The sequence below is a fragment of the Rhinolophus sinicus genome, chromosome 14 (assembly GCF_057876585.1).
Source record: "Rhinolophus sinicus isolate RSI-liver-muscle chromosome 14, RSI-T2T, whole genome shotgun sequence".
In the NCBI taxonomy this organism is placed as follows: Eukaryota; Metazoa; Chordata; class Mammalia; order Chiroptera; family Rhinolophidae; genus Rhinolophus; species Rhinolophus sinicus.
In genome coordinates this window covers 21,471,646-21,495,524 of record NC_142514.1, presented here as the reverse complement: position 1 = coordinate 21,495,524, position 23,879 = coordinate 21,471,646, and the positions used below count along the sequence as shown (strand labels likewise).

The 23,879-nt window shown below is 46.5% G+C and overlaps 1 protein-coding gene across 3 annotated transcripts in view; it reads right to left on the bottom strand.

Moving 5' to 3' along the window:
• Positions 1 to 22,700: 22,700 nt before the first annotated feature.
• Positions 22,701 to 23,879, bottom strand: part of SERINC2 (serine incorporator 2) — a 48,879-nt gene continuing 47,700 nt past the window's right edge. For all 3 annotated transcript variants that reach the window (XM_088790850.1, XM_088790852.1, XM_088790851.1), the window contains exon 10: positions 22,701 to 23,284. In XM_088790850.1, the coding sequence (XP_088646976.1) occupies positions 23,149 to 23,284 (136 nt within the window). In that variant the 3' untranslated portion in view covers positions 22,701 to 23,148. The remainder of the gene's footprint in view (positions 23,285 to 23,879) is intronic.

The following is a 23,879-nucleotide window of genomic DNA, read 5'->3' as shown; positions in this document are numbered from 1 at the left end:
TTGTTTATGGTTAGTCACAGGCTGGTTAGGCCTGGAGGCCCAACAGTTAGTTACATGCTCAGAATGCCCATCCTCCTCAGGCAAAGAAAACTCACTGCAATCTGGATCTAGTTTACATTTCCCCAAAGCCTACTCATGCCCCTGTGTCAGACCATAATTCGAACTCCTAATACTCCAGAGTGTATGACCGGACATAACCAAGTCACTTCGCAGACAAGAAATTGGATGTTCTGAGATGCAGCCATGGGATGAACTTAGGGAGGGATTGTTGGATTCCTCCAACTTCTCTGTTACTCCAATCCACCCTTTGCTCCACAGATGTGCAGGGGAAATTTCCCTTCAGCACCAGAGAAGCTGGGAATGTCTGGTACCTGGCTGAATCCAGCAGCAGCAAGGCAAGGAACCCACACTCACAGACACGTCTGGGCACACACTCTGAACTCGCTGAGCGCAGGGACCACCCACAGAGCCCTGGTCGGCTTACCTACTCAAACTTGGGCCCCAAGTGAGACCAGATAGTTAGCATGTCCCTAGGTAGACAGGGAGGTCCCTGGTGGAATAAACAAAGATAACCTTATCCTAAAACTCCAGGTTTTGAAATCACTCCTCGCTCTAGGACATAATGTAACAAGGCCTTGAGATTAATAATAAAATTCCTTTTGGCCTGACAAACGGAGCAGATCTGATAGATAAGAGTGGGTTACTTTGCTAATTCCTTCAGGATGGGCAAGCAGAACAAACCTGGTAGACGAATTTCATTGAATTTCATTAGAAGGCGCCAGTTCCATTCTTCAAACAACTCCCCTTCCCCAAATAGGCAAGGAAAGGGATAAAAGTAAGAGCTTTTGCCTCAGTCATGGGCCACCCCCATTAGGGACCCCCTCCCACTCGGGAGCTCTGACTCTTTGCTTTCAATAAACTATCCTCTTTTTAAAACTCTTTGCCTCTCCTGGGTCTGTGTTTCCATTCTTTGGTCTCACGAGGCACGATCCCGGCCCACACCCAGAAACTGCCGGCAGATCCAACATCACCTACATCATTTGGGGATTCGCAGGAAAATATTCCTCCATCACAAGCTCTTGTGGACAGAAAAAGAAGGGGGTTCTATGGAAAGTAACCTCACAGGATGATATGATCATAAATTCCTAACAGGGCAGGTCCTGTTGGTTAGTCACGCCGGGGCCTGTAACTTCTTTAGTGAGAGGTTTTAAACCAGCCCTGTCCATTGTTCTTGTGCATCTAGGTTAACAACCCTTTTTGAAATGTCAGAAGTAATACCCCTCAAAAGCATAACCGCCCTTAAGAAAGCACATAACCTGGTTAACTATCCTATAATTTGATCCCTGCCTTGCTTTCTCCCGCCGTAGTGTAATCTTACATTCCCACCTTAATTTCAAGTGCTTAAAAGAAGCTGCAAAACTATTATTCTCTGTAGCATTTGAGATCTTGTTCTCTGGCATATGTTCGTCTGTTTGGCTCAGATAAACTCATAAAAATTCTCTACAGGTTTGGACGCTTCTGACATCAACACATTCCTCTTTGGGGAAGCCCCATCCAATATCCAGGAGCCTCATGTCATGCCCAGTCCCATGGCCCATCTGGAATGTGCACCAGCCGTCAACGATGGCCTGCGTGTGGCTGTGGGGCCTCTGGCAGTCAGAGCTCAAGTGGCAGCTGATCTACCTGATGGCACAGATGTGGGTCTCTGCCCAGAAACTAATCTGCCCTATCACTTTGGACCAGTCATTCTTCCTCTTCAGGTTGCCAAGTGGCTTCCTCCATGTGCTTCCTCCCCAGTACAGCAGAGGGCGCAATCCCATGAAATCTTCCTGGTTTACTACCCAGTAATTGTGTGGCAGTGGGCAAGTTATTTGATTGCTCTGAGCTTCGGTTCCCTCATCTGGAAGATGGGACCTCAAGGGGCAGGGATGAGGATTAAGTAAGATATAAAGTGCCTCACAATTACTGTTGGTATTTGTATTTGCATGTCTATCCATATGACTGTCCCTAACAGATTATGGTGGCTTGAAGACAGGGACCACATCTGGATTTCTGGGTCCCAGGGATGCACACTAATATAAGACTTGGCATGAAATGTATTTTAGTAAATGTTTGTAGAATAAATTAATAAATGGATGTCACAGCTAGTACATATGAGATCTAGGATATAGATCGAGGGTTGTCTGCCTCTTCATCTTGTTCCAGAAGAGAAAAATCAATGGGGCAGAACTGACATTCCAGAAACAAAGCTCAGAACAAAAAAATTTAACACATCACTAATCACTAAGAACAAACCAAAAAAGGTTTATAGAACAAACGGTGGTGGAACAATAGATGAGCAATTTGGAAAGTAAAATATGTTTGGAACCTCACTTCTCACCAAAATAAACATGCAATGATTTAAAGAGTTAAATATGTTTTTGAACAAGCCATAAAATATATTTTAACATGTAGAATTGATTATGTTTTTATCTTTAGGAGGATGACATTTTAGGCTTGGATGTGACAAAAGAAATCACAGGGTGAAAGAGCAACAGATTTGATGGCATCTGATTTATAAATTATGTACATTCATAAACACAAAACTCAATTCTTTCTGGGAGTCAGGAGACCTGTGAGGTGAGACTGACCTGGGGGTTAAGTAGCAGGGAGGGTCGTGTGACTAGAGTAAGTCGCTGCCATCTCAGGTTTTGCCTCTCTCAACTATAAAACCCAAGAAGCAGTATTGTGCAATAATTAAGGTCTTCATCTGAATTCCAGCTCCCAATCAAATTATCTTCCCTTTCCCTTTACTCATCTGCAAAAAGGAAATGGTATTAATATATGACAACTAGGGCTGTTTAGAGGATTGCATGAGATAATCCAAATAAAGATTTTAGCTTAAACCCTGCTGATTTAAGTTACTGGAATTTGAGGATTATTTATTTCTGTGACATAACCTGGCCTGGCCTGGCTGATACATACCTTAGTATAAGCAAGTGCTCCGCAAATGGCTTTGACAGCTCTGCGTTCCCCAGAAAGCTGCGACTTGCCTGTGCAGAGGTCGGGTGAGTACATAACTCTTAGCACAAGCTGCCTGATTATATTTTCATTTCTTCAGGAACATTGCTGTGAACAGAGAAACAAGAATGATCTGATGAACTGAGAATGGAACTGGAACGCAAGGTGTGACTGTGGTCAACAGTAGGGGTTAAATCCTGTTAGACCCTGGGTGACCATGTGAATAAATGCAAATGTACCTCAAATTTTCTTTAACTTGCTGTTAAAGGTCATGAAACTTCAGGCATGAAGCTTCATGAAGCATCATGCCGACCTTCTTTTGCCTTAAATATATCAAAATTATCTGGTTTGTAGCAAGTCTAGAATCAAAGAAAGATAAATCAGGCCCAACATTTCTATGATACCCATGGCTGGGTTAATGAATATTTATTGAACTCCTACTATGCACTGCTGTTGAGAGCAACTGTAAGGACAGTCGCCACATTTCAGTCTCTTCCTGAAAGTCAAGGGGACATTAACCCCTCGGCAGGGCCCTACGTCCCTGCGCTGTACTCGATTCCTGACGCGCAGGTTCAGATCGAGTGAGTAACACAGCTCTATTTGGGAACCAATGTCCCTCCAGAGGCCAGTGCTCTGGTAAGCACAGAAGTTATACAGAATAGAATAGAATTTAATAACGAACCAAGTCCCAGAGTCAATTGAGGTGGAGAAGGTCCGGGAGAGGCGCCGGCGCCCACGATGGGTGCTGGTCTTGCAGGGAAGAACTTCGGAGAGTCCTGGAGTTTGGAGGCTTGCACCTCGCAGAGGGTCTTAGCCGGAGCACCCAATCGGACTTCTCACAGTATTGCTGTGGAGTTCTGCTTTTATCCTCTTTTCCTTGGACTTGTTTACCTCTAAGGTGATAACCAGAAGTTGTTTTGGTGACCGTGTTTATCACTCAATTTTGTTATGCTCAGTTTCACACAAAAACATGTTTTTTACTCTCATGTATATGCTCTACACATAAACATGTTTACTTTCACTTGACTCTTGTCAGTCTCACACATGTGTGGCCATAGTCCTGTCCCTACTAGTAAACACCTTGTTTTGCAAACCTCAATCCAACATATATAATACATTTTATATGCTCTATACAACTGCATAATTTCACTAGTTCTTTTAATCCTCATAACAACCCCATGAAGCACAAAGCGTCACCTCTATTTACCGATGAGGAATCAGAGGCTCATAGATGTTTTTAAAAAAAAAAGAAAATTCCCAAGGTTCTCGGTAAGCAGCCAAGCTGGGATTCAAACACAGTCCGTCTGACTTCAGAGCCCAGGCTTTTGCCACTAGTCGTTAATTGATTGACTAGCCACAACAACATTGCAAAGCAAATATTATTATGCCTGCTTTACAGATGGAAAGCTGAAGGTCAGAGAGGAGCAGGACCGCAATGAAATCAAATGGCTTCCGGAACTCATAGAATTCATCTCAAAGAATGACCTCAGATCCGGATCAGATGGAGACCAAGCCAAACAGCCAATCTTGGGAGAATAAGATGGCATTCTGTTACTGCCAGTCTCCCCTTCCTACCATACGCCTAGTCCTAGAAGAGTCTCCCATCCATTTCAGCCTTGTTATTATATCCCTCTCTGTTCCAGATCTTTGCAGACATTTCTCCTTCTGCTGGAAACCCTCACTCTCCAGCCTGGTAAGCTACGATTCATCTCCACTGTTCTACTCAAATGGCTCTGTGTGGCAGCTCTTAGCACTATTCTTCAGCTATTTCCAATTCTCTTCTTGGGCACAAGGTAAAAATTACATTTCCCCACAGAGTCAATCCGTTTAAGCTAAATTCTGCTGCAATAACAAACCAAACTACAAAGATTTGTTTCTGGCTCATGTTCCCATCATGGGTCAGCTTTGGCTCTCATCATTGTAGGATTCAGGCTGAAGGATCAGCCTCTTGCGGCACATTTTCTCTCCAGATCAGTAGCCAAAACAAGTCCCATGGCTGAGGCTGATATCCATGGGGAGAGGATTATAATCCTTTTATAGGGAGAAACAGCAAACATTTGGGCAATAATACAGTCTATCACAGCCCCTCCCCCACAAATTGGATATAGCCACATGATTTGCCTTGGCCAATGAAATACAAGCTAAAGTGGTAAGTTACTTCCAATAGGTAACTTTCAAAGCCAGTGTTAATCACCTAATGTTCTTTTCCTTTGCATAAGCAATCAGCAGATGGTGGCTACACCATCAGCGTGGGTCCCAGAGGGAGGTCAGTATACAGCAGAACTCCCAACCAACCCTCCCTGGACATGTAGTTTAAGGAGATGAACAACCTTATTGCTTTAAGTACTGAGATTTGAGGATTGTTTATTCTGCAGCATAGACGTCTTCCTGTGCTTACAGGTGACAATGGGAGGTACTCAGAACAGAATTGGCCAGTCAGGAGGCTGCCTGGAGCACTGATTTTTAAGGACGACTGAAACACCACAGGACACGTGACAGGGTTAAGAACAGTGCTATTTGCAGAACTTCTCTCTCTCTGGGAAATTACTATATGAGATTCATTCATATATTCATTCACTCAACAAATATTTATTAATCACTTACTGCTGACCCTGAATGGTGTAGGCACTGAGGATACAGCAGTCAACAGGCTCCTCCCTCATGGAACTCACATTTGAGTGGCTGGAGAAGGTACATTGATGAGTCACTTGGGGGAGGAGTGAGCCCCTCAAGCACATGTTTGAACATGGGTAGTGGCAGGGCTTTTGCTCTGCCAGGTGCAAATGTGGATGAGCTGGACTGTTCAGAAGAGGAAGAGTTGTGAGGAACCACAGATAAAGTGAGGAACAAGGGCACTTAGTGTCATAAATAGTCTCCATGCACTAGATCAGTAGAGGATAATTACAAATGGGAAGATAGGGAGCAAGACCTGCTTCTAAAGTTTTGTCTAAAACTTGCCTTCATTTTTGAATTTTCATGGGCTAAAAACAACAACCTATCTTTCTTTATCTCAGTCCCACTTGGTGAAACTAGTTTTTAAATTTCCTTTTAATAACGCCATTATTCATTCCTGTGCCACAGATCACTTTAGTGGTGAACTTAAGTTTTCTAGAGGCTTTGGAAATTCACAATATTCATTATCTCAGTTTTTTTTTAAATCCTGACCTCACTCAAACCACTCAAGAATGACAGAAAAGATAGCCAATACTCAGAATTATAAGAAAAATGTACCATGCTACAATATGTGGTTAAATTATAACATATAACACATATATAATTTATATAATGCAACATAAAATCCTACCTTGAAAGTTTATGTGAAACTCTTTCTGTAACGTAGCATTTTTATAATACTATTAGGATGTCGTGAAAAATACAATTTTAAAATCTCCTAAAGACTCTAAGGGCCCTCCTCCCTTTTCTCATTCAGAACGTTAGCCTTAGTGCTTCACTGAAGGGTTCTCTCATTTTATTTCAGTTTTTGGTGTTGACCTGCCAGCTCTAGTCCTCCAAGGTAAAACGTTTTCTGAAGAACTTGGTATTAAAAGTCTCACAATATAAACTGTGTGATTCTTAAAACAATTTGATTGATAATAACATTTTAATTATTTGGAGTCATTTTGCATCGATCTACTTAGGAAACATAGATCTGCCTGGAGCACATATAGTCCCCACATGCAACTTGGCCAAGAAATAGAAAAATTGAAAGCAGGGACTCAAACAGCTATTTGTACATCCACGTTCACAGTAGCAATATTCACAATAGTCAAAAGTGGAAATAACCCAAATTTCCATCAACGGATGAATAGATAAACGAAATGTGATATATCCATACAGTGAAATATTATTGAGTCATAGAAAAGGATTGGATCCGATACATGCAACAACATGGATCAACCTTGAAGACATTATGTTCTGTGAAATAAGCCAGACACAAAAGGGCAGTATTGCATGATTCCACTTCTATGAGGTACTTGGGGTAGTCAAATTCCTAGAGACAGAAAGTAGAATAGCGGTTACCAGGCCTGGGCAGGGCCAGGGTGGGAAGGGTTGGAGAACGGGGAGTTATTGTTTCATGGGTACAGAGTTTCCGTTTGGAATGATAGAAAAGTTCCAGAGATGGATGGTAGTGATGATGGTGGCACAATCATGTGAATGGACTTAATGCCACTGAATTGTACACTCAGGAAGAGTTAAAATGGTAATTTTTATGTTATACATAATGTACCACAATTTAAAAGAAGGAGGAGGAGGAGGAGGAGGAGAGAACCCTGGTCCATTCGGGGCCACTGGGCAGAGACTAGATCTTATTGAGGGCAGCTTCTCATGGACTGGCGACTAGCTGCCTCTATCCTGCTTTGGACTGACTCCTGGGCTCTTATTCCCATCACCAGCTTCAGCTATTGGTGGCAGCAGAGAGGGACAGGGGAGCCTCCTCCCCACCAGCAAGCCCAGCATGCCATCAAGAATCTGAGCTTGGTGGTTTCCCACCCGATGGTTGAAAAGCTGTTGGGATCCCAGATCCAACAAATGCAATTCCAAATGTTTTAGGGTCAACCAACTAGGCACTAACCCCCACTCTGAACTGGACCATATTTTGTTTTTGATTCCAGTACCAGAACCCGTGAGATACCAGGAGCGCTTTAGTCCCTGTTAATTACATTGCAGACTGTTAACCACATTTTCTTGTTTCTCGTCTGAGTTGAGGGTCTTCGGCCACCGGACAGCATCAGATCCCCAGAGCTGGAGTAGTTCACTTGGCAGTAGGAGCCAGCATTACCCACCACCCACAGCCTGCCCCCTGCTGGAGAAACCAGGACACTGGGGAGGTAGGGGGCAGGGCCACCCCCACTTTCTTTGTTTCGTTGGGTAGAAGTTCAGGGCCTGTGGCGACATCACAGATTTCTTTTACCGGAACTGGGACACTGACGTGCAAGCTCTTGGACATTAACAGTCCATGTTAGTGAGTGTGGTGACTACCAGAGGGGTTGGTGAGAATATGTAAACACCATTTTCAACAAAGGGCCTTGAGGGGCCGGCCCGGTGGCTCAGGCGGTTGGAGCTCCGTACTCCTAACCCCGAAGGCTGACGGTTCGATTCCCACATGGGCCAGTGGGCTCTCAACCACAAGGTTGCCGGTTCAACTCCTCGAGTCCCGCAAGGGATGGTGTGCTGCGCCCCCTGCAACTAAGATTGAACACGGCACCTTGAGCTGAGCTACCGCTGAGCTACCGCTGAGCTACCGCTGAGCTACCGCTGAGCTACCGCTGAGCTACCGCTGAGCTACCGCTGAGCTACCGCTGAGCTACCGCTGAGCTACCGCTGAGCTACCGCTGAGCTACCTGATGGCTCAGTTGGTTGGAGTACGTTTTCTCAACCACAGGGTTGCCGGTTCTACTCCTTGACTCCCTCAAAGGATGGTGGGCTGTGCCCCCTGCAACTAACAATGGCAACTGGACCTGGAGCTGAGCTGCGCCCTCCATGGCTAAGATTGAAAGGACAGCAACTTGACTTGGAAAAAGACCTGGAAGTACACACTGTTCCCCAATGGGCCCTGAGACCACATAATTTCTATTCTCATTCCAGATCTTCTATCGACTTCACACAAGGTGTGCTGCAGCCCTTGTAAGATGAGTAACAACAGTCACTCACAATCTTTTAATTCCATCTGCTTGCCAGGGAGGGAAAACTGTCACTTGACAATAACAGGGAATCTCCAGCCACATGTAAAGGCTTTCCTGTAATGGTTACTTGTCCTCTCCCAGCATCAGTTTTCTTATCTGCAGAACAGGGGTAAATAAAAGCTATCTGGCAGGTAGGTAAGTGCTTATAATCATAGAAACTTAGACTCATAGACGTTTCCAGCCAGACTTTCAGTGTCAGCAGGACCTGGGGGGGGAGGTCCCATGGACATCAGCCACTACTCCCAGAACAGGAATTCTCTCTTCAACTTCCCTTCCACATGCTCATCTAGTTGCCTCGATTTGCACACTCCCAAATACAGAGAGCTCACTCCCTTCCCGTTCTTGAACAGCAGCTCTGAGAGTAGTTTATTTTCAACTACTACTTCCTGCTTCTAGCTTTGCACTTTGAAACCACACAACACAAATCAGTCTAAATCCTCTTCTCCATGAAAAGGCTTTTGACAATGTGAAGGTCCAGACTGAGTCTGCCTGAGTCTGCTGTTCTCCAGGGCAAATACCTTTAGTTCATTTCACAGATGGGAAAACCAAGATCCAGAGAACACCTGGGACTTGCCCAAGATCACAAGCCCAAATTCACACCTGACAGACAGCAGAGCAAGGTCCCCTTCAGTCTGACTAATACCCAACAGTGATGAGCAGGGACACTCCCCAACCCCCTGTCCCCCACTCAACATCCGGTCCTGGTTGGGCTTAAAGCTAGGGTTAATGGTCCTGTGGCCAGGCTGCCATTCCTTCTCCCTTCTTCCTCACAGGGAAATCTTTAAACCCGTGGGTATAATTACTGTGCACGTTTGTACTTCTATATATGCATACGTCCACCGAAAATATGGGGTATTATTTTTTGCATTTAAAAAAATTTAATATAAATGGTGTCATACCATATCATTCTGCAACTTGATTTTTCTCAATCTTTAGTATGTTTTCAGGTTATTTTTATTGATTGGTTCAGGTAATTCTACTTATATTATTTCAAATACTATAGAGTAGTCCACCATCTGAATAAACCTCAGGTTATTTACCCATCCTTAACTGAGTGCTGATTAAGTTTTTTGCTGTTATGAACAGAGCTGCAACGAATATATTACACATGTCTCCTTGTGCATACAGATGAAGTTTCAGTAGGGCAATCATCTATTGATGGAATTGCTGGATCACAGATGTGCCCATCTTCAAGTTTACCCAATAATATCACATTTCCCTCCAAAGCGATGGCTCCCATACACACTTCTGCCAGAAATATGTGAGTTCTTCTTTCTCTACATCTTACCAATACAAAATGTCATTAGACTTAATGACTAATTTTTAGAAATCTATTTACCTATCTTTCTCCACTAGGTTTTGAATATGTCATTCAAATTTCTCTATTCTTGTTTTTTTATTGTCTGATATATCATTTATTAGAAGAGGCATGTCTAAAAACCCCAAATTGCAGATTTGTAGATTTATCCTGTACTTCTGTCAATTTTTGTTTTATGTAATTTAAGTCTACATTTTTATGTCCATAAAAGTTTGGGCTCACTATACCTTCCTGGTGAATTGTTTCTTTTGTCATTTAATGATGATTCTCTTATATCCCTAATAAAGACTTCTGCCTTAAAATCTATTTTGTTTGTATCAATATTGATACAACAGCTTTCTTTAGGTTAGTATCTACCTATTATATCTCTTCCATCAATTTACTTCCCTCTTTTGTGTCACTGTGTTTTAGGTATGACCCTTGCAAATAGTACATAGGTATATCTTTTTTCAAAATCCTATCTGAGAAACTCTGGTAAATTTAATACATTTACATTTGCATTTACTGACAAACATGTATTTATTTCTACTATGTGTTTATTTCTCATATTAACTTTATTGACATCTAATTTCCATACAATAAAATGTACCATATTATTTTGCATTTTCTGTTTTTCACTCTTTTTCTTTGATCTTTTTTGTTTATATATAATGCAATAAAACAAACCTGAAATGAGTTAATAGAAAAGAGCCTAACACAAAGTAAGTGCTCAAAAAATATTAGTCACTATTATAACAATTTTTGTTATGTACAGATGCTTCATCTATATTAGTCTCTTGGGTGAGGGAGAATAACAGAGGAAATGAATAAAACAGGCTACTTTCCCTCAAGCACCCTGAAATCCAGTGCTGGAGATAGATATACAACAAGCAGAGAGGGGAAGGTACTAGGAATGGAAAAAAAAAAAAAAGCTCAGAGTGCAAATGACCTGCCCAGGTTTGCAACTGGTGATGGAACTGGAATTTGAACCCAGGCCTATCACATTCCTAAGCCTGAGTTCTTAAGAATTAGTCCTTACCTTATTGAATTGCAGTGAGGTTATAAGATAATGCATGTAAAGCATTTAGCACACAGTCTAGAGATGTCACAGAGTCCAATAAATTATAGATGAGAATGACCGTGACGGTGATGAGGATGACAGTGGTGATGAGGATGATAGTGGTGGTGATGGTAAGAATGATGGTGATGATGGTGGTGATGGTGCTTAGGTTGAACAGCCAACCCCCAGTTTGCCCAGCATTGTTCAGGTTTCAGCACCAAAAGTTCTGAATCCAGGAAATCCCACGTCCCAGGAGAATCAGGAGAACTGGCCACCTTGGTATTGGTGATGGTGATGAGGGAATGATCAGGAGGGCTTTTAGAAACCACCTAATCCAGGAGGTCATTTTCAATAAGTCTAGAGAGTTCCAAAGAAAAGCCAGTGGTAGAACTGGACTTTGAAGGAAGAATAGTAGCTGTTCCCATTTATTGCGCCCCTAAGGTGCGCCAAGATCAGTGATTTGGCATTTCATATACATTGTATCAGTATATCCAAAAACAAACTCTTGATTATCCCCTACAATCCGGATCTCCCTGTTTCTTATCTCAGTGAATGACACCACCATTTAACATTTTCATGAACCACAAACTTTTGAGACATTTTTGACACCCACTCTCACCAGCCTATTCCCACCCATTTCCAATCCCTCACCAAGCCCTGTTGATTTCACCTCCTAAATATCTCTATCCACTATCCACCCTCTTCTCTTCACCTCTACACCACCACACTTGTTCAGGTCACCATCGTCTCTACCTGGGCTGTCACATAATCTCCTACACTTATCCCTTAATCCACTCTACCACCAATCTAAAATAGAAAGTTTGATAACCTCTCCTCTGAAACCAGCTCAATCTTCTGCGTTGCGATAAATGACATCAACATTCACCCAGTTGCTCAGGCCAAAACCAAGGGTCATCCTTGTTTTGTCTCTTTTATCCACACCGCCACGTCGAACCCAACAGCAGTTTCTGCTGGTTTTACCTCCGAAATGCTTTCCCAGCTCCGTTGACATCACACCACCTCCACTGCTGTCACACGAGCCAGTCATCGCCTTCTTTGTCCACCACACTCCCCTCCCAAATAGTCGCTCCGCTGCCACTCTGACCTTTTCCCACCCCCACCCTCCTCCCGACATCATACTGGTCTCTTAAAACATAAGTCAATCACACCGTGACCCTGCATAAAGGCTTCTCATGGCCTCTCATTGTACCTGGGATAAAATCCAACTCCTTAGTGTGGCCTCTGTTGACTTTAAAAAGAAAATAACCAGTTCTTTCACCAGCAAAAATGGATTTATTCAGGAACAGCAAAGCATTGCAATTTGGGACAAGCAAACTACAGCAAAAGCCATGGACAAGTCCAACAAAGGAGAGGAACGCTACGTGATAGAGAAGAGGAGGAGGTTGGGAGGGGTTGTTTTGAATTCAAGTCCACTGGGGAAAAGCAAGAGTTCAGGGAGGTGATGGTTTCTCACTAGCTAAGTTGCTGGGGTAGTTGATTTCTGTAGGAGATTTAATGTACATCGTTTCCTATTGGGGTGTATTAACTGATCATTCTTTCCTATTGACTATTCTTCTGTTGGGGTCTGTAATTGAGAAATCTGCATGCTCCGAACAGACGGGTGGCGCTGTGTGAGAGCTCCCCCTGCTGGCCTCCCGACTCTGTTTTAGGGACGTTTCCCTTTATTAATTTTCACGTCTCCAAGGCCCTACAAGATGTGACCCAGCCTGCATCTTCCTTCTCTCCCCCCTTACTCACTCCGCTCCAGCCACACTGTCCTGTCCACTCTTTCTCAAAAACTCCAAGCTCCTTCTGGCCTCAGGGCCTCTGCATTTGCCTGGAATTCTCTTCCTCAAACCTTCCCATGGCTGGCTCCTTCCGGTCTCGGGTGAAATGGCACCCCTTCAAAGAGGCTTTCCCTAACCACCCTTATGGGGGTAAAAATCTTTCCAACTCTCCATTCCTTGACTGTTCCATTGTCGTTACGCTTTGCATGATCTGAAATTACCTTTTTTACTAGTTGGCTGACCTGTTTAGAGTGTCTCCTTAATATTTACTGAGCTCCTACTCTGTCCCATCATGTGAATGGCTGTGATCTCCAAACTAAGAACAGAGCGGACACGTGCCCACTCAGTATTTGTTGAGAGGATGTGAACAGAGTCCAGATTCTGAGAGAATGGACATGGGTCAGATGTCAGGCGTAACTGGAGAATGGGAAGTACATAACAGCAGACTCAGTCTAGCTTAGAAGTCAGGACACCTGCGCTAAAACCTGAAGAATTTAGATGCAGAAAACAGAAAGCGCTCTAGCTGGTTTAAACAGGAAGGAATATATTACAGAGTGTTATGTGTTATAAATAAACAGATCTGAAAGAAACAAATTTAAGGGTGAGCTTTCAAGAGCAACTCCCAAAATCATACCCCGAGGACATGGCCACAGAAAAAAGAGAAACATTTGCAGACAACATTTGTCTACAGAAACTCATTTCACCTTCCAAAGGTCGTGTAAGTGTCTCCAATTGGCTGAACCTAAGTCACACCCAAAACTCTAGCTCTAACTGAAAGGGAGTCTGGGAAAGGTGTCTTCAGCTTTCTAGCCCCCTGCTGAAGGGCAGGCCCAGAGAGGAGAGGAGAATGGATGTTGAGTGGCAGCCCATCGTATGCATCCCTGTGTGCATTCATATGTGTGCTCCGGTACACGCATGTGTATTCACGCATACACATGTCCTGTATACATATTTGCATGTGTGTGCATTTGTGTTCATGGGTCACATGTGCACAAATGTGTGCATGCTTCTGTGCATGTGTGCACATGTGTAATAGAGGGGCAGTTGGGGAGTAATGGGCCATCAAGACCACAGAGAAGGAGGCGTTATCAAAAAGACCATCACAGATACTTCCTCTGTGAGGACCGGGACCAGAGCTCTGGTGGCCATTCAGCCAAGGTGTGGAAACAGATTGTAACTGTCCAATGGTCTAGTCCTACACCCTTATTTTACCCTTAGGAAAAGCAAAACCAGAGGAGTTATATCCTTTGCCCAAGGTCACAGTGCAAATCGTGGCATTAGCCTAAACCCAGCCAGATCCTCTGGGGGGTAATGTCCATGTTTTCCACTTGCTGTGACCAGGTTCCGAGGGGGCGGTTTATATGAAGGGACCTCCCCGACTGGGCCCCCAGCCCTGAGGACTTCATGCAGCACAGCTTTCCACTTGCTCAGCAAGACTTGTCTCTGGTCTTTTGGGGGCATGCTCCCCTGTACTTCAATAATGGCAAACATTTACGGATGCTTGCTCTCTGCCGGGTGGTGGATGGGAGGTGGATAAACACATGGGTTATGATAACTCCCCTCCAGCAATCCCTAGCTTTGTGGGGTAGTCGGGTAAATAATCTCGACAGAATCAGGAGGCCAATAGGAGGAAGGGGGCACTGAGGGGACATTCTAACTGTTGTCAATGAGGAAACTGAGACTCCGAGAGGATCCTTTACCTGGCCAAAGTCACACAGCCCCTAAGTGGCTGAGCCCAGAACTTGAACTCATTATATTTGAATCCAAACCCATGCTTTTAGAATACAGGAGGCAGATTAGCAGAGTGTGGACTTATGTGTCACCTAGACACACACCTGTGTCTCCAAATCCTAGACCCAGCCCCTTACTAGCTGAGTGCCTGGGGTGAGTTATCACCCCTCCTTCCCTTGGTGTTCTCGTACATAAAATGACGCCACGGATATTTCTTCCTCATGGGAAATGTGGGAGGGTTAAATGACATAATGCATGGAAAAAGTTGAGCCAGTACTGGCACATAAGAAATCCCCAATAAGTGTTAGCTTTGTTTACCCTGCGTCTTCAATCCCTCAGCCCCAGACTCCCAGGTTGTAAACGTGGGCAGAGGCAAGGCAGCTCCTCTGAGAGTTTCCAATGTGCAGAAGTCACGTCTGTTTTCCAGACTGACCATGTACATAGTAAAGAATGTAAGTTATCAAGGGTTAAGGGTGGGGGAAACGGGGAGATATTGGTCAAAGGGTACAAACTTATTGTTATAAGATTAACAAATTTGAAAATCTAATGTACAATATGGTGATTATAGCTAATAATACTGTATCATATTCTTGAATGTTGCTAAGAGAGTAGATCTTAAATGTTTTCACCAGGAAAAAGAAACGGTAACCATGTGATAGGATGGAAGTAGTAGCTAAGTTATGGTGGTAATAATAGTGGTAAGCAATTTACAAATGTATCAAATCAACGCGGTGTAAACCTGAAACTTACACAATGTTATGTGTTAATTATATCTCAATAAAACTGGAAAAAAATAGAATTTGACCTTGACATAAAGGTCAGAATTTTGACCTTGCCAAAACATAGAATTTGACCTTTGCCCTCAGCTCCTATAGGTAATCTTTGTTTGTCTGGGGGGGTCTTGGACTAGCCAGATAGTAACAGTATGATTTAGGGTGGGGACTGGTCACACCAGAAAGACCAACCACATGATTAAGGGTGGGAGCTTTCCATCACATGTTATCAGTTGACTTGGAGACTGAGATCAACCAATCATTAATCAACCAATTAATCATGCCTACATAATGGAGGCTCCATCAAAACTCTGAACACCCAGGCTCGGGTGAGCTGCCCTGGTTGTCAGTGTTCCCTGCACCTTGTTGCTGATGGACACAGGGGAATGAATGCATCCTGACTTCACAGGGAGAGGACAATGGAAGCTCAGCATCTGATGCTTCCCCGCGTTCCACTCTGTGTACATCTTCCCTTGGCTGATTTTAATCTTTGTCCTTCCCCTGTAATAAACTGTAACCATGAGTATAATAGTTTTCAGGGAGTTCTAGTAAATAATTGAACATAAGGGCAATTTTGGACACCACTGAACTTGCAGTCAGTGTCAGAAGGGAGAGTGGTCTTATGAACTGTGTTCCCTCTAAACCAGGGGTGTCCAAAGTTTTTTCAACATTTTTCACCAAGGGCCATATGTGGTAAAATACACAAACAGCCTGGCCATTCACTCGAGGTGAAGTACGTATTGCCTCACCTGGTTTAAGTAAACTAAATATATTTTTGGAATTTGCTGCGAACCAATTAAAAATGGATTGCGGGCCGCAGTTCGCCCGCGGGCCGCTGTTTGGACACCCCTGCTCTAAACTGTGCAGTTGGCTAAACTCTTGCATCCTGGCACGTTGAACAAATGAGTATGTGAGTGGGCAAATGGGTATGTGAGTGGACCATACAGAACAGCTCATAGTCAAAGTAAATGAGACTTACCCCAAACCCTGTGGGGTAGGAACTCTTATTACACCTTCACAGGTGAGGAAGCGGAGGCTCAGAGAGGTGAGGCAAGTGGAGGGGCCAGAATGGGAACCAGGCCTGCTAGACTCCGGACTCAGGATCTGACCGCCACAGGGTACTGCCCTGCGCAAGCCAGGACATCACCACCAGCCTGGGATCCCTTGGGAAACAGAACAGGGAAAGGCTGAGGCAGGCCAAGTCTGCCCCCTTGAGGCCTTTCAGAGGAAGGCGGGCAGGTCTCAGGCCTCCCAAGTGCCCTGACCACAGCCTAACTGACTGCATCAGGGCTGCAAGCTCAGATGTCTTCACCGGCCAGCTGAGTCATTTAAGCGATGAAGCAGCAGGTGGGCACTGACGAGCAGCGGAAACGAGGTGGATGAAGGATGTGCTCCATAGAAAGGCATCACAATCTTTGTTGAGGTTCTTACTGTTTTAAACACAGGGCCAAACCAGACATGCCTTTGTGTCTCTAATCTGCAACTGCTAAACTCCATAGCCTGGGCCTTCCCACCTCTGCCACGTCACCCCTCACCATGACGCTCCAGCTCCTCAGCACCTGAACGGTCTGTCCTCTCACCACCATGCAATTTCCTGCCCTGGCCACTCTCCCATGCTCTTCGACCCCACTGGCTCTCACCTCTTCTGCAGGTCTCAGCTTCAGAGGCATTCATTGGAATTTTCCTCTGACCCTGCACATTCAGTAATGGAACTCGGGCCTCTTCCCCCCAGCCCAGGGCTCTTACCCCTCCTGCTCCACTATAAACTCTCCGCCTCCTGGGCTTTCCCGTGGCTGCTCCAGAATCAACTAATACTGATTCAGATGGTCCGTCAATCAACTAACCTGCTCAAGCACCTGCTCTTCATCAGGCTCTGTTCTAGGCACCAGGGAAACTATAAACAATAGGGGTAGGTTCTCGCCCTCAGTGACCTTAGGGAGAGTCAGACAATACAGTGATAATCACACAAGTAGATACAATAATCACACACAGTAATAAAGGCTATTTGGGGAAACCAAGAGTGTGCTAAGAGAAATGGGGGTGTGGGGTTACCAGTTAGCTCAGTTGGTGAGAGCGTGGTGCTAATAACACCAGGGTTGCCGGTTCGATCCCTGCATGGGCCACTGTGAGCTGTGCCCTCCTTAAAAAAAGGAAAAGAAGAAAAAAATGGAGGTGCTTATTCAGACTGGGGGTCAAGGAAGACTGGGGAATCAGGGGCTTCATCTTTCTTTTCTCTTATAAATTTCTTTCTCTGTGTATGTTTTCAATCCATGGTTGGGAATCCATGTATGCAGAGGGCTGACTTAAGCTATACGTGGATTTTTCAACTGTGCCCCTAACCCTTGTGTTGTTTAAGGGTGAGCTACTAACAAGCTTGCTACAGGGATGAAAGCTTCTTGCTGCAGGCTGGGTACACAGGAATCATTCAATAAATGTTGGCTCCTGTTCCCATTTTTCTCCCCACCTCCTGCCACCTGTCATTCACACCCACCTCCAGAGAGGCAAAGGGCAGGCTTCCCTGGAGGTAGAGGACAGGCCATGGTGATTGTAGAGACAGGGCCAGGAGAACAGTTTCCAGGCTCTTGGCCTCACGTGGAAAGGTGCTGGCTTGCTTATTAGCTGGCCTTCAGCTGTAACCAGTTAGCCATTAGCCACTGTTGTTTTGTGTATAACACAAAAACGGGGCTACGTTAGCAAGTGCAGATGAGGCTGTTAACAGGTGTGGTTGCGGATGGTGTGGGTTGTGTGGATCCTACTTCCTGTGTCTATTCCGGCTGCCACAGAGGATATAGTGGTATGAGCCCCCTACCTGTGGCTCCGTTGTTGTTCCTTTTCAGCCTCCATGTCTCCTGTGTTTACCTGGTGGGAGCGGGAGCTGAAAACCTTACATTAAAGTGACCTCATCTGCTGGCCTAGATTTTTGTCTCAGTTCCTGAGGACTGGTAGCCAGAGAAAGGAAGGCTCCTACCTTAGGCCCCACCTAGTGCCAGGCCCATTACAGACATGCTCTCACTGACCTGGGCAATGTCCCGCAGGTGGGTGCTACTACAATCCCCATTCTGCAGATGGGGAAACTGAGACCAGAGACGCCAGCTCGGGGGCAAAGCCAAGATAAGAATCTAGAGGATCTTGGCTCTGGAGTCTATGTTCTTCCTGCAACTCAGCAAGCTGCCAGAATAAACACCGTGGCTGGTGGAAGCAAAAACAAAACAAACAACACGAGAACATAGACGCCCATCAATTGGCTAGGATTACCTAAGTAAATTGTAGAATATTCATTCAATAGAATCCTCTGCTAGTGCTTGAGAAAATAAAGAAGGCAAATGCTTTTCACTCTCCTGCACTTGACTTTTTTACACCCTAAGCATGCCTGACGTCTAAAATTATTTTAAAGTGGGTATGAAGCTCAGTTCACAGGTGTGCAAGAAACAGAACATCTGTTTTATATTAACTTTCTATCCAAAGCCCCATCCCATTAAGCTGGTGGGAAATTCAACCTCAGCCAGTCTACACTGGAGAAAGAGAGAAGGAGAGGGAGGGGAGGGAAGAGAGAGACCTCTCCAGGATAGTGCAAACATCCTGGGTTCAGGTGGTGGGCAGAGCCGAAGGGACCTGGTATCAGGGGAGCCTGCACCTCGAGCAGGGCTGAGAACTGTGCTGCTATCCCTCGGAGTCCCACCAGCTCCTCCAGGCTCTGGCTGGCTCCACCAGTTCAGCAGGAACTAATGCCCCCACCATTGCTCACAGCCCTCTGCCTCCTCTTCCAGGCACAGAGAATTTCTTTGGGGTCTGGAGAAACCACCCCCCATCTCTAATCAAGTTCCTCCAGGGGCTCTCCTTCTCTCCCTCCAGGAGGCACCTCTGCTGCCCCCATCACTGCCTCCTCCCTACTTCCCAGAAACTCAACCAACTTGGGCTTTTTTATACCAAAGATAGGAGACGAAGTATATTTCACAGGTAACCTCTCTCTCCTGCTTCCCACTCTTCCTCAAACCTCCCCCAAGGTAAGGAGGCCCAGAACCTTCTCCTGTGTGTTTGGCAGAGGAGAGAAAAATTAATATCTCAAAAAACCACCTTGTTACAATTTATCCTGCTAATAAACATATATATATATATATATATATATATATATATATATATATATACATAATATACATTTATTTATAAACATATATATATATATATATATATATATATATATATATATATATATATATGGGGGATGCTACACTATTGTACCTAATAGTCCTGAGTAATGGAGATGGATTTCTCCTGTTTATGTATTGTCACTAAAATTAAAAATCATCTCACATGTTACATCAGTTAAAAATACATTCAGCTGCAAGGAACTTAATACCCACTAGCAGGGGCTTAAATATATTGGCGTTTATTTTCCTCACATAACAGAAGTCTGGAGTCAGGCACTAGTAGGGTGGGTGCAGCAGCTCAAGGGTGTATCAAAGACCCCTTTTTCCACACCACAATCCTAACCATGTTGGTTCCTCATCTCTGAGCTTGTTGCCTCATTGTCCCAATATAGCTGCTGTAGCTCCAGGCATCATATTTATGTTCAAACAGGAAAAGGGAGAATGAGCAGTGCCTTGTAAAAGAAAAGCAGAAACTTGCCTAGAATTGCTCCTTAGCTTTCCCACTGGGATCTAATTAGCCAGAATATTGTTAGGTGGCTACTTCTAACTCTCAAGGAAGCTGCAAATGAGCCGTTAGCTTTTCAGCCTTTTGTGATGGAGACAGGAAAGTGTTATTGAGAATGTCTGCTGGTTAACCACAGTGTCTGCCACAAGAAAGCATCTCCTTTATAGTTCACAGGACAGCTACTGTTGCCATTGTACAGAAGCTATGATTGAGGCCCAGAGAGAACAACTGAGTTGCCTAGGTCACACACACAGAGAGAGAGAGACTGAGTGATACTGACAGAACTGGAGCCAAGCCCAGAACTCTCCCCAGTTCACCACACTGCCCTCTTCCCCACGTGATCTGCAGGCTTTGCAATCACTCTGCCCAGATATTTGTTCTACAGCTGGGTCCAAAGTCACACCAGGGCAGGCTGGGCTGAGGCTGCCCCTGGTATCTCCACACTGACAACAGCCAGGCCTACGGATGGGACAGCAGGTGTCCAGGGACAGATCATAGGCCCTTGGGGATAAGGGCAGCCCCTTGCCCATGACCACCCAGCAGGGGAGCCCAGCTTGTCAGGGGCTGGTAGAGAGAAAGAGCTGGCGTTCTATGTGCCTGTCCCACAGACTGACAAAAGTGGGGAGGTGGCAAAGGAGAGTGAGAGGGGAGCGAGGCAACTGACAAGAGGGTTTAAAGGAAAAGAGGGAACTGAGAAAGAGAAGGTAATAGAGAAGTTGGAGGAAAGATGGGGGTGAGGAAGAGGGTGAGAGAGGAAGGGAAGGAAGAGGGAGGGAGGACGTGAGGAAGCCACGATGCTGGCAGTAGGAGACGAAAGTGCATGCAGCCAACAGGCTCATTGGGCTTCCTGGTCCCGGGGTGGGCATCCGGGCATGCCTGGCACGTGACCCCACCTCCACCATACCCACCACCAGCTACGTAAGTGTCACCACTGCCTTGCTGGAGGGAAGAACAGGAGCCGAGGAAACACGGAGGGAAAGCCCTCCCCACCTGGGGATAGAGGCAGATTCCCAGAGGTGGTGACCTCCAAACTGGGACCTGAAGTCCTTACCCAGGCATTCAGGCTCTTTGGTCTGGCCCCTTGCCACCTTCCCTGCCAGGCCTGCTGCAGCCTACACCCTGGCACCACTCATACTCAGTACCTGTTTGTTAAGTGAATAATTGAAAAAACTATAGAGCAACAATGATACAAAAGCAGAACAAAAACGGCCCACTACAAGTACATAAACAAGGTATCAGGAGCAGTGTGGGCTTTTTCTCCCAAAAGTGAAGAAAGGAATGAAATCTCGTGTGTTGGGGGGAGATGCTCTGGCTGTCACATGGAAAGGGGTTTTCTTTAGCTGAATGGCACCAGGGGACAAGAGCCTCTGCAAGACCTGCCCCAGGGTGAGAGGTGCCTTCCTCAGCCCCTGCCCCCCTCCAGGGCCCCACCCCCCTGCCCTAGGACCTGGCACCTGCCTCCAGCTGCTGCACCCTCCATTTCATCTAGGGAGATCTTTCTAAAATAACAACCTGACATTGTGGCTACTCAGCTCTAAGCCCCTAGGGCCTCTGCGTGATCAACTCACACCTTCACTGCCTCTCCCCTGCTCAAAAACCCCCCATGGCTCCCTTCTACCCTGAGGATATCTGGTCTCCTCACCATGGCCCTCAGGGACCTGTGTGATTCAGACCAACCCATCTCTCCAAGCTCACACATCTACTGACCCTCCCATGCTCTCGGTGCCCCAGCCACCCTGCACTTCTCATTGGTCCTTGAAAGCTCCATTCTCTCTCTTGCTCACATGCCCCCTCGGCCTTGAGCATTTTCCCTCCTCCTGACCCGGCTAACTCCCACTCATTCTCCAGGATCCATGCTGACTCCCCACCTGGGTAAGGTGCCTCCACCACTGCACCCCCACACCCTCACAACACAGGAGCAGCTCCTTGGAAGCAGGCTGTGTGTCCTTGGCCACCGCATCCTGGCACCCAATAAACCCCAGTCACACCAATAACCTATTTTTTTATACCCACAGTTGAAGGGGTGAATGGCATGTGGTCAGTCATCACAACATGAAGACCAGGCTCTGGGACCCCAGCCAGGGGCCTGTCCACCTCCCCTCCCCCACGTCACTGCACCTTTAGAGATGGGAAGCTGCCTCATCTGAGCCCCACAACAGCCTGGGAGGAGGTGGCATTTTTCCCACCCGATGAAGGAGGAACCGGGGCCCAGAGGTGGGGAGGACATGCCCAGAGCCCCACAGGAGCCCCACTGCTTCCACAGCTCAGTGGGATCCGGCCAGCTTGGCCACTCGCGAGCGTGCTCTTCCCCATTCCTCATGGCAGCTGGCCCAGAGCAGGTGCCAAGGACTCCGGCAGGGAGAAGGGGAGGGAGGGTGACGAGTTCCTCAGCAGGACCCTGGAGGCGGGTCAGAGATGGGCGGGACCTCTGGGCAGACACTGTAAGATGGTCCTGAAGATCGCCTCCGGCCATCTCGCACGGCCCCCCCTCCACCCTGACTCTGACCTCACCACCCCTCCTGTGGACACTACTCCAGGCCCCCATTTTCTGACCCCTCTTTCCTCTATAGCCCCCGCCCCCAGGCTTCCCATGCCCCGGAGGACAGAGCCAGAGGCCCCTCTGTCTGGTCCCTCAGCCCTGACGTTCCATTCCCAACCCCCACACTGGCCCCAGATGGGACAAGGGCTGCAATGACGGTGAGGAGGCAGAGAACATGGGAGACACGCTCTGGCTTCTTTATTGGGCAAAGTCTTAGCGACTCTGCAAGGCACGGAGCCCAGGGAGGGGATAGGACGCCTGGAGGATGCGATTGGGAACAGCCGCGTCTCAACGGCTCGGTATGCAGTCATGGTGAGCGCTCCCGCTCTCCGAGCGGTTCTGAGGACTTCTCTCCTTTAGGACCCTCTCCTGGGGAGCCTGGGAACAAGGGGACTTTTTTCCCTAAGAAGGTGAGGATGGGTGACTGAGCACAAGGGGAATGAAGACGCAGCCCGTGTCTGGGACAGCTGAGGGTGGGGCTCAGGCCTGGGCCTGAAGCTCCGCCTCCCTGAAGGCACTAAGAAAAGGGTACCCAGCTCAGGGGCGAGTGCTGGAGGTAGGGCTGGGGCTCAGCCTGGCTGACTGAGGCCTGAGGCACCAGGGGGCTGGCTGCAAGGGACCGCCTCAGCTGAAGTCACGGTTAGGCAGGAGGAGGGGGGCTACCAGGGTCCACAGGTAGAGAAGCAGCCCCGCCCAGCTGGCACAGATCTTCACCCACACGGCCGTCCAGGTGCTGGTCATCTTCTGGGTCTCACCGGGTCTGGAACACAGACAGCAGATCCCGTGAGCCTGGCCCCGTCCTGGGACCTCATTCTTGGCCGTGACCTTATCATAGTGTCCCGACCTCTGACTCAGCTTGGCTCGTATTCTGTTAACTCTAGTCCCTGTCTCTGCTATTTTTGACCCTTGGCCTTAAGACCCTAGACAAAGTTTTGACCTTGTACCACAGACCTGACCCTAACCTCAGTTCCAGCCTTGACCTCGGTCCTAGACTTCATTATTGTGACCTGGCTCCTAGTCTCTGACTTTGGGGCACTAGAGCTCTAGACCTTAGACCTGACCTCTCACCCTGACCCTCAACCTTATAACCCCCCCCTGACCCCTGTTCTCATGACCACATTTATGATATCTTTGACCTCAAGTCTGACCCTGACTCTGCAACCCCAGTCCTGGCCCCTGACCTTGTTACTCTGATCTTAGCTCCTTGACCTGGCAACTTCAATCCTGGTTTTATGGCCTCCTAACCCCCGTTTTAACCAAATGACCAAATCTGTGACTTGATATGGCCCCGACCCCAACTTTTACTTCATGACTCCTATTCTTGACCCCGTGTCTTGGATTCGGACCTCCACACC